The 16,711-nt window shown below is 49.1% G+C and overlaps 1 protein-coding gene and 1 long non-coding RNA gene across 6 annotated transcripts in view; one reads left to right on the top strand and one right to left on the bottom strand.

Moving 5' to 3' along the window:
* Positions 1–4,000: 4,000 nt before the first annotated feature.
* PCBP1 (poly(rC) binding protein 1) lies at positions 4,001–5,727 on the bottom strand. Its single transcript, XM_084765259.1, has one exon. The coding sequence runs from the start codon at positions 5,448–5,450 to the stop codon at positions 4,380–4,382; it is 1,071 nt and encodes a 356-aa protein (XP_084621385.1). The 5' UTR covers positions 5,451–5,727; the 3' UTR covers positions 4,001–4,379.
* A 1,107-nt stretch (positions 5,728–6,834) lies between these two features.
* The window catches only part of LOC311587915, a 37,436-nt gene continuing 27,559 nt past the window's right edge, over positions 6,835–16,711 (top strand). Inside the window, exons 1-3 of one of the 5 annotated variants that reach the window (XR_014775999.1) lie at positions 6,835–7,374; positions 7,527–7,613; positions 7,752–7,889. This is a non-coding gene — a long non-coding RNA (uncharacterized lncRNA). Of the gene's footprint in view, positions 7,614–7,751; positions 7,890–16,711 lie in introns of all 5 variants that reach the window. The other 4 variants (XR_014776000.1, XR_014776001.1, XR_014776002.1 and 1 more) reach the window with 4 other exon arrangements.

Here is a 16,711-nt window from a genome sequence, read left to right as displayed (position 1 = left end):
TTTTGTTTTTTAAGACAGGGCGGCTTAAATTTTTTAAAAAGTGGGCTGGAGAGATGGCTCAGAGGTTAAGAGCGCCACCATACCTGGCTTTTTTAATTTTTTTAAATTTTTATTTTTTGAGAAAGGGTTTCTCTGTGGAACCTTGGCTGTCCTGGACTTGATTTGTAGACCAGGCTGGCCTCAAACTCACAATGATCTCTGAGTTCAAGGACAGCCTGGTCTACAGAGAGTTCCAGGACAGCCAGGGCTGTTACACAGAGAAACCCTGTCTCAAAATAAATAAATAAATAAATAAAATAAGATAAAAAGGAAAGATTGTGTGTGTCTGTGTTACTTGTTCAGTTCAGGCGCCTAAGCTGAGCGATGGTGGCGCATGCCTTTAATCTCAGCACTCTATGTAACAACAAAACCAAACTACAAGTCCAGACAAACCCCACAACAACCTACTGAGCTATCTCTCCAGTACGTCAACTTGCTATTTATTTATTTACATATTTATTTTAGACAGGATCTTAACTATCATAGTCCTGGCTGTCCTGGTACTCAATACGGAGACCAGGCTGGCCTCTGCCTCTGCCACCTGAGTGCTAGGATTAAAGGTGTGTGCCACCATGCCTGGCTCAATTTACTTTTTTATTCAGCAAGTGGTGGGGATTGAAATTCCTCCTAATCTCTCAATTTCTCTCTCTTTTCACACACACTCTCTCTCTCCTTCCACCCCCTCCCCCCCCCTTCTCTCTCCAGAGTTTGTCTGTATAGCCCTGGCTGTTCTGGAACTACTTCTGTAGACCAGTTTGGCCTTCAACTCAGAGATCTGTCTGCCTCTGCCTCCTAAATGCTGGGATTAAAGATGTTCGTCACTGCCGCCTGGCTTCCAACCTCTTCTCTCATGCCTGGGTTTTAAATTACTCTTAGAGCTCTTGTTTTGTTTTTTTTTTTTTTAATATTTATTTTATTGCCTATACAATGTTCTTTTTTAAAAAGGATTTATTTATTTTATTTATTGCATATGAGTTCTTTATGTGCAGAAGAGGGTATCAGATTACATTATAGATGGTTGTGAGCCACCATGTAGTTGCTGGGAATTGAACTCAGGACCTCTGGAAGAGCAGGTGGCGCTCTTAACCACTGAGCCATCTCTCCAGCCCCCCTATACAATGTTCTAACTGCACATAAGTCCTGCAGGCCATAAGAGGGCTCATTATAGATGGTTTTGAGCCACCATGTGTTTGCTGGGAATTGAACTCAGGACCTTTGGAAGAGCAGCCAGTGCTCTTAACCTCTGAGCCATCTCTCCAGGCCCGAGTTCCTTTTCTTTTCTTTTCTTTTTTTTTTCTTTCGAGACAGGGCTTCTCTGTGTAGCCTTGGTTGTCCTGAACTCGCTTTGTAGACCAGGCTGGCTTTGAACCCACAGCGATCCACCTGCTTCTGCCTCCCAAGTGCTGGGATTAAAGTCCTGTACCACCACGCCTGCGTCGAGTTCAGTTCCTTTTCTTTCAAAGATTTATTTATTTATTATTATGTATACAGTGCTCTGCCTGTATGTACACCTGCAGGCCAGAAGAGGGCATCAGATCACAGTATAGATGGGTGTGATCCACCGTGTGGTTGTTGGGAACTGGACTCAGGACCTCTGGAGGAGCAGTCAGTGTCCTTAACCTCTGAGCCATCTCTCCAGCCCCAGACAGCGTCTCTGTGTAGTCCTGGCTGTCCTGGACTTGGTCTGTAGACCAGGCTGGCCTCGAACTCAAGAGATGTGCCTGCCTCTGCTTCCTGAGTGCCAGGATTAAAGGCGTGTGCCTCCACCACCCGGCCCTTTGATGGTTTTCTAGTGGCTGCTCCTGCCTTTCATTTCTGCAAGGTGGGAGCCATTGTATGCTTTGTTGCCCAAATGACCCTAAAAGTACTGGGCATGTTAGGGAGGAAAGCTGGGAGAGTGTGAGTGCTTTCCCACAGTATATTCGAGCAATTTCCCTCTTCCAGGGACTCTACCAGCTTGCCTGGCCTGGTGTTTGAGGACTCAAGTTTTGTTGTCCATGTACCCTGATTAGGGCTCAGTTTCCAAGACACTGTACTAGGTCCTCACTGGCCTCACGTCCCTCCTGGTCACTCAGCCAAGTTTAGTAAACATTTTTTTGTTTTTTGGGTTTTTTTTGAGACAGGGCTTCTCTGTGTAGCTCTTGCTGTGTTGGAACTTGCTCAGTATACCAGGCTATCTTAGAAATCAGTCATCTGAATGCCTCTGCCTCCCTAGGGTGCCACACCACCCAGCAATTCATTTTATTTATTTAATTTAGAGACAGGGTCTATGTAGCCCTGGCTGGTCTGAAACCCACTACACAGGGGCCTCAAACTCACTCTACTTGCTTGTGCTTCCCGAGTGCTGGGATTAAAATTTTACAGCACCTCACTAGCGTAATCACTTCATGCCCCCACCCCACCTCCTTTTTTTTCCAAGACAGGGTTTCTCTGTGTAGCCCTGGCTGTCCTGGAACTCACTCTGTAGACCAGGCCTCCAACTCAGAGTTCAACCTGCCTCTGCCTCCCACGAGCTGGGGTTAAGGGTGTGCGCCATCACCGGGGGCTCTCTCCATCTTTTAGTCAGGTCTCCGCTGCCCATACTCTGCAACGCCTACTCCCAGAAACAGGCCATCTGCTTTCTTTATTGTTCTTTTTGTTGTTGGGTTTTCTAGACAGGGTTTCTCTGTGTAGCCTTGGCTGTCCTGGCCTCACTTTGTAGACCAGGCTGTCCTTGAACCAGCCTCTGCCTCCCAAGTGCTGGGACTGAAGGCGTGCGCCACCATGCCCAGCTTACTTTATTCTGTTCTAAAACTGCTTTTTTGTCCCAAACTCAGGGAGTTCGGGTTTTTTGTTTTGTTTTTTAACACCTTCCAGTGTTCTGTGCGTTCCTTGCTCAAGGCCACAAGGGGCAGAACCATTAGTCTAACCTGCTCCCAGCAAGCCCACTGCACGTGTGTAATGATGGGAAGGTCACGTCCAGGGCTGCCCAGAGACAAGCCGGGACCCATGTCCAGCAGAGATGCCTCCGCCCGTCTCTACTGCCCACTTTACACCGGATTGTCTATTGTCTTACTATTGTGTCTAGCTCGGCCTGTGACGAGTACAGTTCTTCTTCTGCCCTTGTGTCCAGCCCAGACTCTGCCTGCCGACGGGGACTTGTTAGTAGACCTTTGCCACAGCAGTTCCCAATCTGAAGAAAAACTCAAGAGATCTCTTCATGGGTGTTAAAGACACAGCTTTCTGCCTCAAGTGTGTACTGGGACTCAGGAAAACCTGCATTTTAACACCCTGGACTGGTCTACATTCCTCGGAGGACCGTCCCATTTAAGATTATTTCCCGCTGTAATTAACTAGCCATTGCACACAGCTGAGGAAAATGAGAAAACTGCCCCTTTGTTTCTGGGCACCTCACTTGACAGGTGGACATTCTCTTGACTGGCTCCTTGCCACAGGTGCATGCTCCCCACGTGCTCTTCCTGTTGGTGTCATCCCGGACCCAGGACCCTCCAACCCCCAACCCTCCCCGCAGCTGTGGCCCTCCTTCCCACCCTTACCTCCAGCCCCTGCCCCCTCCCACAACCCTTCCCCAGCATATTTTATTGTCCCAGGCTAAGTTTTCCCCGAGGGGGTGGGGGCAGGGGACTCCTGGCTAGATGAACCGGATGCTCCGCACTCATCCTGTCCTACTGAATGGGCACTTTTTCCACCTGAGAAAACCCTCTATTTTCTACCAGAGAAACGGGCAGAGGCCTTTCTCTGGAACTTGGATGGCGAGATGTCACTCCCAGGAAGGGACCCCGTCTTTTGTAAACATCCCAAAGCAGGCCGGACCTGCCGTTCCTTTGTTGGGGCAGGGGGAATGGAATCTTACCGATAAGGCAAGGAAAGCTTGCAAACAAGGGCGGCCCACCCTCCTCCCTCAGGCCTCCAAGCACCCTATACTTAAAAGGGAAGGGAAAAGAAAGCACCAACAAAAGAGTTTAAGTAATTCCCAGCTTTTTCAAATACGAAGCATTTTTAACCAATCCATTTTTTTAATTCTTAAATTCTTGACATTACAGAACTAAACTGAAATTTATTAACATTCCACTCTTACATTTTTATCGACAAACAGAAAATAAAATCCATGAGCCAAAAACCCAAACAAAACTAAAAACAGGGAAAAGCTTATAAAACTAAATATGGATCCCAGCATTAACAGCTGAACAGAGAATGTGATTTTCTTTCTTAAATTCTTAGCGGATGATAAAGTGTAGAAACTGAACACTTACAAATTATTTAAAACCTGGAATCACTGACCAGAAATTACACAGTTGGGAAAACAGCAGAAGGGGGTTAACGAGCGAACCTACACTGTTCTAGCTGCACCCCATGCCCTTCTCAGAGGAGAGCCTGGCATTGATTAGATACTGGGCCAGGCTAATACTGGCAGCTGAGCCAGTGATAGTGACCTGCCTTCCAGAAGAGCCTTCCACCGGGTTGGCAATTTTGATCTGGGCCCCGGACATCTGGCGGATCTCATTGATGTTGGCGCCTTGGCGCCCGATTATGCAGCCGATTAAGTTATTTGGAATGGTGAGTTCATGGGTGGTTTGAGTAGATGCATCCAAACTTGCCCAATAGCCTTTCACCTCTGGAGAGCTGGAGTCAATTCCGGCGAATCCCGTCCCGCCGTGCATCATGGCAAAGTGAGACTGTTGTCTTGCCACCTGGTTCAGCTTGGCCAGATCCAGCGGAGAAATGGTGTGTTGTCCTTGAATCGAGTAGGCGTCTAGAGGTGGTCCCTCCAGGTCGTGGGTGGCGTGGGGGTAGCCCGCCGCGTCGCTGCAGCGATCTTGGCCGCCCGCGCAGATGACTGGCGAGCTGGCCGGCATGGGCTGGTACGGGATGGTCATGACTCTCCCTTGCGGAGACTGGGAGAGCGTCTCCAGCATGACCAGGCAGATCTGCTTGACACACTCGGTGACCGACTGCGGCACGCCGGCGATGGTGATGGCCCGCTCGGTCGAGTTGGGCAGCATATCCCCCGCCACCTGGACCTGGGCCCCCGTGCTCTCGCGGATCTCCTTGATCTTGCAGCCGCCCTTGCCGATCAGGGAGCCACACTGGGTGGCGGGCACCACCAGCCGCAGGGTGACCGGGGGCCTGCTGGCCGCCGTGCTGTTGGTCATGGAGCTGTTGATATCTTCCTCCAGCTTGTCGATGATCATGGCGAAGGCCTTAAAGATGGCATTGGTGGGCCCGGTCAGCGTGATGATTCTCTCCGGGCAGTTCCCCTCCGAGATGTTGATCCGCGCGCCGCTCTCCTCGCGGATCCTTTTCACCGACTCCCCTTTCTTCCCGATGATGCTGCCTACTTCCTTTCCGTGCATCAGCAGCCGAATGGTGAGAGTCACGTTGAGTCCGCTTTCAGTCACACCGGCGTCCATGGCGAGCGGCGGGCGGGCGGCGTTCGGGAGTTGGGCTCGTTACGTGGTCAAGTCCTGGGCGGCAGGCGGGGGAGGGGAGGAGTAGGCCCGAACTGCCGGCGCGAGGCGAGCGGGGGCCGGCGGGAGCGGGCGGGCGCGGGCGGGAGGCCGCGGCGGCGTCGCAGGAAGAGCGGCGGCGGCGGCGGGGGCGAGCGGGGCCGGGAGCGGCGGACGGGCGGGTGGGCGAGGGCGCGGCGGTGGCGACTCCGGCGGCAGCCTCGGCGGTCTGGGCGGGGCGGGAAGCCCGCTTTCAACCCCGCGTACCCTCTGACCCCGGAAGTGCTTGCCGCGCAGGACCCCTAGGAGGGGAAAAAAAAAAAAAGGACCGGCTTTTTAGGTCACAAGACTGCGCCAGCGCGCGCGCTATGTTTGAGAAAATAACCCCGTGGCGCCACGGGACGGGAGGAAAAAAACACCCAACGACGGCGAACCGGGGAACCCGGCAGGGCTTGAGAGGGAGCACGTGTTTTATTAACCGTAGAGAGACGGGCCAGGGGGCTGGGACGATGACTGTTTTGGGGATGAGGACGGGTGACATTTTCCCGCTCCGCCGAGGAGTTCCGGGCGCGGAACGATACAGGCAGCCGCGGAGGCTACTGCAGGCGGCAGCCGGAAGGCCGCGGGTTTAAAAACGTGCGCGTGAGGCGGCCAGGGCGCATGCGCGGGAGCGAGGCCGCGGCGGGGGGGCCCGGGCAGGGCCCGCGGTGCCTTCCGGTGGGGGAGGGGAGGGGAGGGGCGGCGAGGCGCGGCCCTGGCGTCCGTGCACGCGCCGCGGAGGGCACGTGGGGGCCCCCCCCTCCGTCCCCGGCGTCCGGGCGCCTCGTACCAGCCCCCCCCAACCTTGGCCTGGGGTGGGGTGGGGGTCCGGTGGCTGCGTCCCGTGCGCAGAAAAGCCCGGAGGCTCGCCCACCCCAGCGAGCGCCGCTCGGGCCCGCGGTGGTGTTTTTTTTGGGGAGGGTGGGGTGGGGGGAGGGGGGAGTGTTTTCGGAACTCGGGCCGCTGGAAGAATGGCGTCCATTTACATAATGCTTTGTTTGCATTCTGTGGGGCTCCCGTCCGCCAAGCCCTCAGGCCCCCCACCTCCTGCCCCTAGTGCCGTCTCTCCCGCGATGGCTTCTTTTTAGACGTTACAAGCGTGGGGCGCACTGAACGGGTGCCGGCCGCCCCCCCCCCCCCCCGGCGCGCGTGCAGCCAGGCCCGGGCCACGCTCCCCCGGGTTGGCCAGCCCTCGGCGCGGCCGCCATCTTGGGAGGTCTTCCCGACCGCGTCCTCACGGCCCGAAATGGCCATAGGCGGTGTGGAGGAGCGAGCTGTGATTCCTCCTTGGTCCACCGCCATAGTCAGCCTAGCCGGGGGAGGGGGGGGTCGTGTGAGAAGGCGTTTTATACCTCAGAGAAAGGGCTAAAGTTTGCCCTCCTCCGCTACCCGCTTCCACGTTCCCCCCCCTCCCCACCCCCAAACAGCGGGGAGGGCTGGGAGCCATGTTTCCCAACAAAATGGCGACACGTGTCGCCAACGGGAAATTGGGGGTGGGTCCGAAAGCTCTAGAACGTGCGCCTTATCATTCTCAGCCCTTCCCCACGTCGAAACGGCAGGCTACTTGGAAGCTTTTTTTTTTTTATTGGCAGAAACTTAACGCTCTCCACCTCCCTTGTTGGGCCCGTGAATAACTAAAACGCAGGCCTAACGCTGCTGCTTACCGAGTAATGGCAGGCAGGTCTGTGCGTCTGTGTAACTAGCCAAGCACCCGAGCATCTAGAAACTCATTTTACTAAACCTCGTACAGGTTGTGCTGTAAGCGATTAAAGATTTTATGGCTAAGAAATCATCAGGATGCCCCTGTCTCACTATTCAACTGTCCAGTGACCCACAAGTTCACAATTAGGTGCATTTTATAGTCGAGCAGATGGTGGTGGTTGATTTCCCACACCAGATTCCATTCTAAACATTTTACTACTTGCAACCCCCCCCCCTTTTTTTTTTAAATCGCAATGCCCTGAAGTGAAGTGGGATTTACTTCTCTTTTTCCCCTAACAGAGCAAGATAAACCCAGAGAGGTGAAGTGACTGACTCAAGGTCACACAGTATGTCGAATGGGATCCATTTCTTCTGATTTCCTTACTGGTGAGCGCCTTTTGCATATTTTTATTTAAATTAGTTTGAGGTTTTAATGTTGCAGAGCTGGATGTAAGACATAGGGTCTCTAGCTTCTTAGCAAACTCTCTGCCCCTGAGCCACATTCCCGGCCCTTGTGTTTTTCAGTGCAGAGTCCCTATGTAGCGCAGCTTGCCCTGAACTCCGCATCCTCCGTCCCAGCTTCTCAGATGGCGGAACCACAAGCTCGTGCCATCACCGCCGGGATTGTGGAACTTAAATATTGAAGCACGTGCTAAGAAGCAGGTGGGTTTCTGAGAATTTGAGGTCAGCCAGGGTTACACAACAAGATCCCGTTTCAAAAAGAAAAAGAATTTAAATGCTTTTCAGTGCTTGAGATGAGCTTGACTTTTTTCCTTAATATTTTATTTAATCTTAATTTATGTGCGTTGGTGTGAGGGTGTCAGATGTTGGAGTTTCAGACGGTTGTGAGCTGCCATGTGGGTGCTGTGAATTGAACCTGGGTCCTTTGGAAGAGCAGGCAGGGCTCTTAACCACTGAGCCTTCTCTCCAGCCCCCACCCCCACCCTCTTTTAAAAAGGGTTTTCAAGACACGGTTTCTCTGTGTAACAGTCCTTGGCTATCCTGGACTAACTTTTGTTACCAGGCTGGCCCTGAACTCACAGTGATCCACCTGCCTCTGCCTTCCGAGTGCTGGGATTAAAGGCATGGGCTGCCATACCTGGCCTTTTTTTTTTTTTTTTTACGATATATTCATTTATTATGTATACAGTATTTCACCTACTTGTACACTTGCACATCAGAAGAGGGCACCAGATCTCATTACAGATGGTTGTGAGCCACCATATGGTTGCTGGGAATTGAACTCAGGATCTTTGGAAGAACAGCCAGTGCTCTTAACCTCTGAGCCACCTCTCCAGCCCAGGCTTGTTTTTTTAAAGGGGCCACTCAGATAACTGGTTGCTTGCTGTTCAGTCAGTTCCTGTTTGTCTGTTCAGTGTCTTCCAGTTAGTGACACTTATTTAGGCTCAAATATTAAGCCTCTGGATGAGGACAGGAAATGGAAGTGACTCAGTTGCCCAAAGGTTCAAGTATCTGTTAATTTGGCTCCGTCTGTGTCACATTTTTGTCCACTGCCTCCAGGGAGCAAACAGTTTTCTATATGACTCACTTTCCTCCATTATGTGTGTGGTGGATTTCTGGCTTCACATCCCAATCAACGCCTTAAGCAGATAGATAAAATAAGTTATTTTATCCAACTCGAATCCTCCATTTCTCTGCAAATTCTGACAGAGTATGGAAGAGCGATAGCTAACTCGTGACCTGTGGACTCTTCAACGTGTGGGCCAAACATCAAGCGTGTACCTAAGCGGCTTTACTGTGTGGGTGTCAAGGACAGAAGTGCTTTTTGTTTGGGATTACAATGAGAACCTATGTGAAACTTTCCAAATAAATGTTATTTTACTTAACTTTGCAGACAGCTTTACTGGGTACATAGTAGCAGCAATGACAGGAGCACGAAGAGCTCAGTGTGTGACAGGCACTGTTGTGAGCATTTTTGGGTGCGTTAATTCAATACTTCCCACATTTTAAAAAGCATTTTAAGAAATTTAAATGACTCATGTACACACACATACAATGAAAATATTACAAAAGAGAATTACTGCTTGAAATATACTCTAGAAGCCTGGCGTGGTGGAACACGCCTTCAATCCCAGCACTCGGGAGGCAGAGGCAGGCAGATCGCTGTGAGTTCGAGGCCAGCCTGGTCTACAAAGTGAGTCCAGGACAGCCAAGGCTACACAGAGAAACCTTGTCTCGAAAAACCAAAAAATAAAATAAAATAAAATAAAATACTAAGTACTAAAAAGTCAGGCAATAGAGACAGGCATGGTGGTGCACATCTTTAATCCCAGCACTTTGGAGGCAGAGGCAGGTGGCTCTCTGAGTTTGAGGCCAGCCTGATTTATATAGTGAATTCCAGGCCAGCCGTGGCTTCTGTCTTAAAACAAACATAAAAACCAACAAAAACCAAAACCAGGTAACAAAAATATGAAATTAGAGCCAGGCATGGTGTCACGTTCCTTTAATCCCAGCACTCGGGAGGCAGAGGCAGGTGGATCTCTGTGAGTTGGAGGCCAGCCTGGTCTACAAAGAGAGTCCAGGACAACCAGGGCTATAAGAAACCCTATTTGAAACAAACAGACAAAGCAGGACTACAAGAGAAACCCTGTTTCTTTTTCCTCACCCCCAACCCCTCAAGACAGGGTCTGTTAGCCTTGGCTGTCCTGGACTCTCTTTGTAGGCCAGGCTGGCCTTGAACTCACAGTGTCCTCCTGCCTCTGCTTCCCGAGTGCTGGGGTTAAAGGTGTGCGCCACCACACCCTATTCCCTTTTTTTAAAGATTTATTTATTATTTATACAGTATTTTGCCCGCATGTGTAACAGCCTGTAACAAGAAGGCACTGGATCTCACTACAGATGGTTGTGAGCCACCACATGCTTTCTGGGAATTGAACTCCCTCCTGGGACCTTTGGAAGAGCAGCCAGTGCTCTTAACCTCTGAGCCCCCTCCCCCCCCCCCTTTTTTTTTTTTTTTGGCTTTTCCAGACAGGGTTTCTCTGTGTAGTCCTGGCTGTCCTGGGCTCACTTTGTAGACCAGACTGGCCTCGAACTCACAAATATCTACCTGCCTCTGCCTCCCAAGTGCTGGGATTAAAGGTGTGCACCACCACGCCAGGCTTCTAGAGTACATTTCAAGCAGTAATTCTCTTTTGTAATATTTTCATTGTAAGAGGACTGGCTGCTCATGAGTTCAATTCCGAGCAACCACATGGTGGCTCACAGTTATCTATAATGTGATTTGATGCCCTCTTCTGGCCTGCAGAGTACATGCAGACAGCACTGTATACATAATAATAAATAAATAAATCTTTAAAAAACAAAAAAAAATGCTAATTTGCTAACATGTAGTATTCTGTTTTGTTCTAAAAACAGTTTCAGTTTTTTCTCTTCACCCTTCAGTTTTATTCACATTTTCTTTTGTTACTATTTTCTTTTATTGTTGTTGGGTTTTTTTTTTTCCTTTTTTTTTCTGGTTTTTAGAGACAGGGTTTCTCTATGTAGCCTTGGCTGTCTTTGTAGACTAGGCTGTCCTTGAACTAACAGAGATCCGCCTGCCTCTGCCTTTGCAAGTTTAAAGGTGTGTGCCTGGCTGCTGTTGTTTGGAGATAAGGTCTCACTATGTAGTTCCATCTAGCTCAAATTTGCAATTTTCCTACTTTTGTTTTTCACTAAACTGGCTGTTATTTTTTCTTCTTCCTCCTCCTCCTCTTCCTCTTCTTTTTCTTCTTTTTCGAGGCAGGGTTTCTCTGTATGTAGCCTTGGCTGTCCTAGCACTCCACTCTGTAGACCAGGCTGGCCTCAAACTCACAGAGATTGAACGTTTGTGCTAGTATGTCACACTCACTTTTCTTTGTTTAAACATTATTTGTAGCTGGGCAGTGGTGGCACACACCTTTAATCCCAGGACTTGGGAGGCAGAGGCATGTGGGTCTCTGAGTTTGATGCCAGCCTGGTCTATAGAGTGAGTTCCAGGACCACCAGGGCTACACAAAGAAACACTATTTTGAACCTCCTCACCCCAAAATACTCAAATTTATATGTGTGCGCTTAAATTTGTGCCAGTGCTTGTAGAAGCCAAAACAGGGTGTCAGATCTCCTGGAGTTGGAGTTACAGGCTTTTTTGTTGTTTTTATTTTTCGAGACAGGGTTTCTCTGTATAGCCTTGTATGACCTGGACTCAACTTTGTAAACCAGCCTGACCTCAAACTCACAGAGACCTGTCTGCCTCTGCCTCTCTGCCTCCCAAGTGCTGGGCTTACAGGCGTGTGCCACCATGCCCAGCTATAATTACTCTTTAAAAAATTTTTTTTAGCTGGGCAGTGGTGGCACACGCCTATAATCCCAGCATTCGAGAAGCAGAGGCAGGTGGATCACTGTGAGTTAGAGGCCAACCTGGTCTACAAAGTGAGTCCAGGACAGCCAAGGATACACAGAGAAACCCTGTCTCGGGGGAAAAAAAAAAGAATTCTTAGTGGAAATTAAGAGAATTGGTTACTGTCGTAAAAAAACTAGCCATTTTATAGGCTGGAGAGATGGCTCAGTGTTTAAGCATGCCTGCTGACCGCCCTGTCACCTGTGGGCATCCTGCAGCTGTCTGTAATTCTGCCTCCGGAGGCTCTGACACCCATTCTAGCCTCCGCAGGCAGCGGTGGACATCAGTATACGTGTGGTGTGTGCACATACTCACAAACTTGAGTAAAAGGATTATAGTGGAGCTGGGCCGCGTAGCTCAGTGGTGAAGTTCTTGCCTGGTGTGCCAGTGCCCTGGATCTGATCCCTACCATTCCCCACCTCACCCCCCAAAAAAGAAAATGTGAACTGAGAAAGTACAGCTTAGAACATGTCCTGCCTACTTTGCAGATTGTAGCTGTTTGGCTTCATGTCCTGGTGACCATGTTTTCTGTTAGTAGGTCCATGATAGACACAAGAAATATGTGAAGTGCCATGCAGAAGTTAGCAGGAAATAGAGTAACGTTCTTGGCCTAAGTTCTCCCAGTTGGATGAAATGATGCTCACAGATGCCGACAGATACCCAAACAGTATGCAGATGGGTATGTGGAGGGAACTTAAAGGGGAAGACGAGAACTCAATGCAGACGCAAAAGATAGAAAGTGAAGAAGAGAAGGAAAACGCTGAACGAATAAAGCAGAGAGAATGTCTGGCTGTGGTGGCACCCACTGTTAATCCCAGCACTCCGGAAGCAGAGGCAGGCAGGTCTCTGAGTTTGAGTCTAGTATGGTCTATGGAGTGAGTTCCAGGACAGCCAGGACTACAGAGGGAAACTCAGTCTTAAAAGACCAAAAGAAAAAACATTGCTATTTTTTATATGTATAGCTATTTTGCCTCATATATGTCTGTGTACTACATATGTGTCTGGTGCTTCTGGAAGCAGAAGAGGACATTGAGTCACCTGGAACTGCAGTTACAGATGGTGTGAGCTGGCATGGGTGCTGGGGACCCAGATTCTCTGCGAGAGCAGCCAGTACTGCTTAACTGGCTCAATTCCAGCCCTCAATTCTCTATTTCCCAAAGCATGCGGAGACTTTTTTTCCCTCCCCCCCCCCCCCAAGACAGGGTTTCTCTGTGTAGCCTTGGCTGTCCTAGAGTAGCTTTGTAGACCAGGCTGGCCTCGAACTCACAGTGTCCCACCTGCCTCTGCCTACGAAGTGCTGGGATTAAAGGTGTGCGCTACCATGCCCGGAATTTACTTTTTTTTGCTATCAGTTGGAGATAGGTTTCTATGCCAATAATTTTAATTCTAGCCTAAATTTAGTTGGTTTATCAGGGAAAATATGTTACAAAAGCCACAGAAGAGGGCTCGGAACGGGAATGCACACCTGGATCCCCAGCCCTTGGGAGACTGAGGCAAGAGGATGATGCGTGCGAGGCTAGTCTGGGGGACGCTGTGAAGTCCTGTCTCAGAAAAACAAGGGGAAAAGATCACAGAAGATACTTTAACTTAAAATTCATTGTGTTTGGTCAGTAAATAGTCACTGATTGCCTTGCGTATCCTACGTGCTGGCATCTAAGAAGGAAGGAAGCCGGATGGTGGTAGGATGCTCCTGTAGTCTCAGTGGGAGGTGAGGTGAGGAGTGCTCTGCGACCTTTCCTCAAACCTTCTACTCTCTACCGTCCCTCTGCCCCAGCCCCCAGAGGATGAGATCTTTGTCCTTGTTTCCAAGTTATTTATGATCCAGAGAAGAAGACAGATAAGTGATCCAGGATAGCATGTTAAGTCTTAGGATATAAAATAGCAGAGGAGCCAGGCACTAGAAGCAGAGGCAGAAGCATTGCTGTGAGTTCAAGGCCAGCCCAGTCTGTGAAATGAGTCCACGACAGCCAAGGCTACACAGAGAAACCCTGTCTTGAAAAACAAAACAAAAACAAAAACAAGATTAAGAGAGCAGAGGGTGCGGGGGCATGGCGAGAAGGGCCTTCACTTGGCTTGGGAAAGAGACTGAGAAGAATAAGGGTGGCATTGGAGTCCCACCCACTGAGTGGGAGGTATAGGGGAGAGCCTGGGCAACAGCAAAGGCAGAGAGAGCACAGTTACTCCAAAGTCATAGTCACTTCAGGAAGGAGTGGAGGATGTTTGTGTCACCTGAGTGTTAGTGCTTATTTTTCTGCTGTTTCAGAAGCGTGGGCTAGCTATTTATTTGAATCCCGGTAAAGACCCTCACTGGCTTCAGACTGTGTAGTGGAGGATGACCTTGAACTCCTGATTCTTCATTACTTCCTGAGTGTTAGGGTTGCATGCATGTACTACCACAGCCAGTATATGTGGGTTTGGGATGGAACTGAAGGCTTTGTGCATACTCGCAAGCACGTCACTAATTGAGCCATATCTCTAGCTCTGGGTTATTGGCACTTTAACTGTCCTTGCCAGAATGAAGTGTTTATTTTGGAGCAGTACTTCCTAACAGATACCTGAAATGTTTTGTTTTGAGAAAACATTTCTCTATGTAGCTCTGAATGGCCTGGAACTAGATATGTGGACCAGCGTGGCTTTGAGCTCACAGAGATCCATCTGACTCTGTCCCAAGGGCTGGGATTGGAGGTGTGTGCCTCCACACTGGGCTTGCGTTATGACACATGGTCTCACTGTGTAGTAAAACTGACCTCACTGGTCTCGTTGTGTAGTACATGTTGGCCTGGAACATGCTGCGTAGCCCATAATGATCTTGAACTTTCAGTCTTTCTACCTTAGCCATTGAAGGGTGGGATGTAGCTGTTCTCCACTGTATCTGGCTGCTGGATTTTTTGTTTTGTTTTGTTTTGTTTTTTTGTTTTTTGAGACAGGGTTTCTCTGTGTAGCCTTGGCTGTTGGTTTTGGTTTTTTTGTCTACATCTAAGTATGTGCACCACATCTGTCTAGTGCTCAAGGAGGTCAGAAGAGGGGTTTCTCTCTAGAACTGGAGTTGCAGATGGTTATGAGCTACCGTATGGATTTGAACCAAAGTCCTTTGTAAGAGCAAGTGCTCTTAACCACTGAGTCATCTGTCCGGGTTTGGTTTTTGGTTTTTCAGGTTTTTGTTGTTTGTTTGTTTGTTTTTTGGCTTTTTGAGGCAGGATTTCTCTGTGTGGCCTTGGCTGTCCCTGGACTCACTTTGTAGACCAGGCTGGCCTCGAATTCACATGGATCTGCCTGCCCTAGTGCTGGGACTAAAGGCTTGCACCACCACCTGTCAGGCTCTGTTTTTAAGGAAGAATATGTATGTACTTGGTTAACAGATTTGAGATAGAAGGGAAAAGAATTCACGAGAAGTTGCTGCTTTATTCAGAACAACAGAAGTACATTTCACTTGGTCATTTCTCTGATCCCACCTACTAAGCATACAAGGGAGACATTGTCAGAGACGTGTTTTCAGAGACAGTCACTTCAACCAGAAAAAGCATTTGTTCGTTGTTGCTCATTGTTAAAATCTGTTGTCTCCAGGGCTTGGGAGATGGCACACCAGTTGAGGGGGGTATTGGCTGTTTATCCAAGAGGATCTGGGTTCGATTCCTAGGACCCATGTGGCACCTAGTGGTCTGTAACTCCATCCAGTTCCGGGTGATCTGAAGCCCTCTTCTGGCTTCCACTGGCTTTGCATGAGTATGATGTGTAGACATACATGCAGACAAAACACTCGTATTTGTACAAAAGTAAAATAAATCTAAATAGAATTTCATAGACCATATCAGCAGTAAAAGGGATGCCTCCTCTAGGTGGCGAGGACACAAGGAAAGCTAGTGAGGACCCACCGGCTGCGTTTCCAGTATGCTAGGCAGCAGAGGTGCCGTGGTTCTCAGAATACTGCATATGCACAGTGGCCTGTGCAGTGTGAGCCCTCGTGTGAGTGTGGAGTTCAGTTGTTACATGCTGTACATGAAGCTCTGAAGGGCATTTTCACAGGATCTGTAGTGTGCCTGTTTTGGGCTGTTGAACCGCATGGGATTGGAGATGCACTTTGTACTGATGCCATCATGCCTCCTTTAGTTGTTGTTTTGAGCTAGGCTCTTGCTAGCCCAGGTTGATTATGTACTCACTGCTCATCCTGCTCGTCCTGCCCCCTTCCTTTATTACTCACCTTCCTTCCTTTGTTAATTACTTAATCTGAGATAGGGTCTCCCCGTATATGTACAGCAGGCTGGCCTCAGTCTGGGTCTTCTTGCTTCTGCTTTCCTGTGTAGGATTATAGGTGTGAAGTTAATGAGCTTTAAAAAATCTTGCCTGGGCTGGAGAGATGGCGCAGAGGTTAAGAGCACTGTCTGCTCTATAGTGTGATCTGATGCCCTCTACTGGTATGCAGGTGTACATGCAAGCAGAGCACTGTATATGTAATAAAAAAAAGATTTATTTATTTATTATATATACAATGTTTGTCTGCAGGCCACAAGAGGTCACTAGATCATGTTATAGATGGCTTGAGCCACCACGTGGTTGCTGGGACTTGAACTCAGGTCCTCTGGAAGACAGACAGTACTCTTAACCTCTGAGCCATCTCTCCAGCCCAAATAAATAAATCTTTAAAAAGTTTTTTTTTCCTTTGCCCAACTTTTTTCTGTACCTCATCCTAGGACTTCCTAGGTGGTCCTTGTCTCCTCTCATGTCACATATATTCTGTTATCCTCTCTTATTTCCCTTACTATGACTTTTAAAAAGAGTTTTTTCGGGGTTGGAGAGATGGCTCAGTGGTTAAGAGCACTGACTGCTCTTCCAGAGGTCCTGAGTTCAATTCCCACCCACCACATGGTGGCTCATAGCTATCTATAATGTGATCTGATGCCCTCTTCTGGTATGCAGGCATACATGTAAACAGAACACTGTATAAGTAATAAATAATAAATCTTTTTTAAAAAGTTTTTTCTTTTCTTTTGTTTTGTTTTGTTGTTGTTTTTTGAGGCAGGGTTTCTCTGTGTAGCCTTGGCTGTTCTCAACTCACTTTGTAGACCAGGCTGGCCTTGAACTCACAGTGAGCCGCTTGCCTCCCCCCCTCCCC

Source organism: Acomys minous (genome assembly GCF_964271855.1).
Source record: "Acomys minous genome assembly, chromosome: 17".
Lineage (NCBI taxonomy): Eukaryota > Metazoa > Chordata > Mammalia > Rodentia > Muridae > Acomys > Acomys minous.
The sequence above is the reverse complement of the archived record's forward strand: the minus strand, read 5'-3'. Positions and strand labels throughout refer to the sequence as shown.

Excerpts from the sequence above, each read along its gene's own strand:
- PCBP1 (XM_084765259.1), bottom strand. The coding sequence starts at position 5,450 with ATGGACGCCGGTGTGACTGAAAGCGGACTCAACGTGACTCTCACCATT.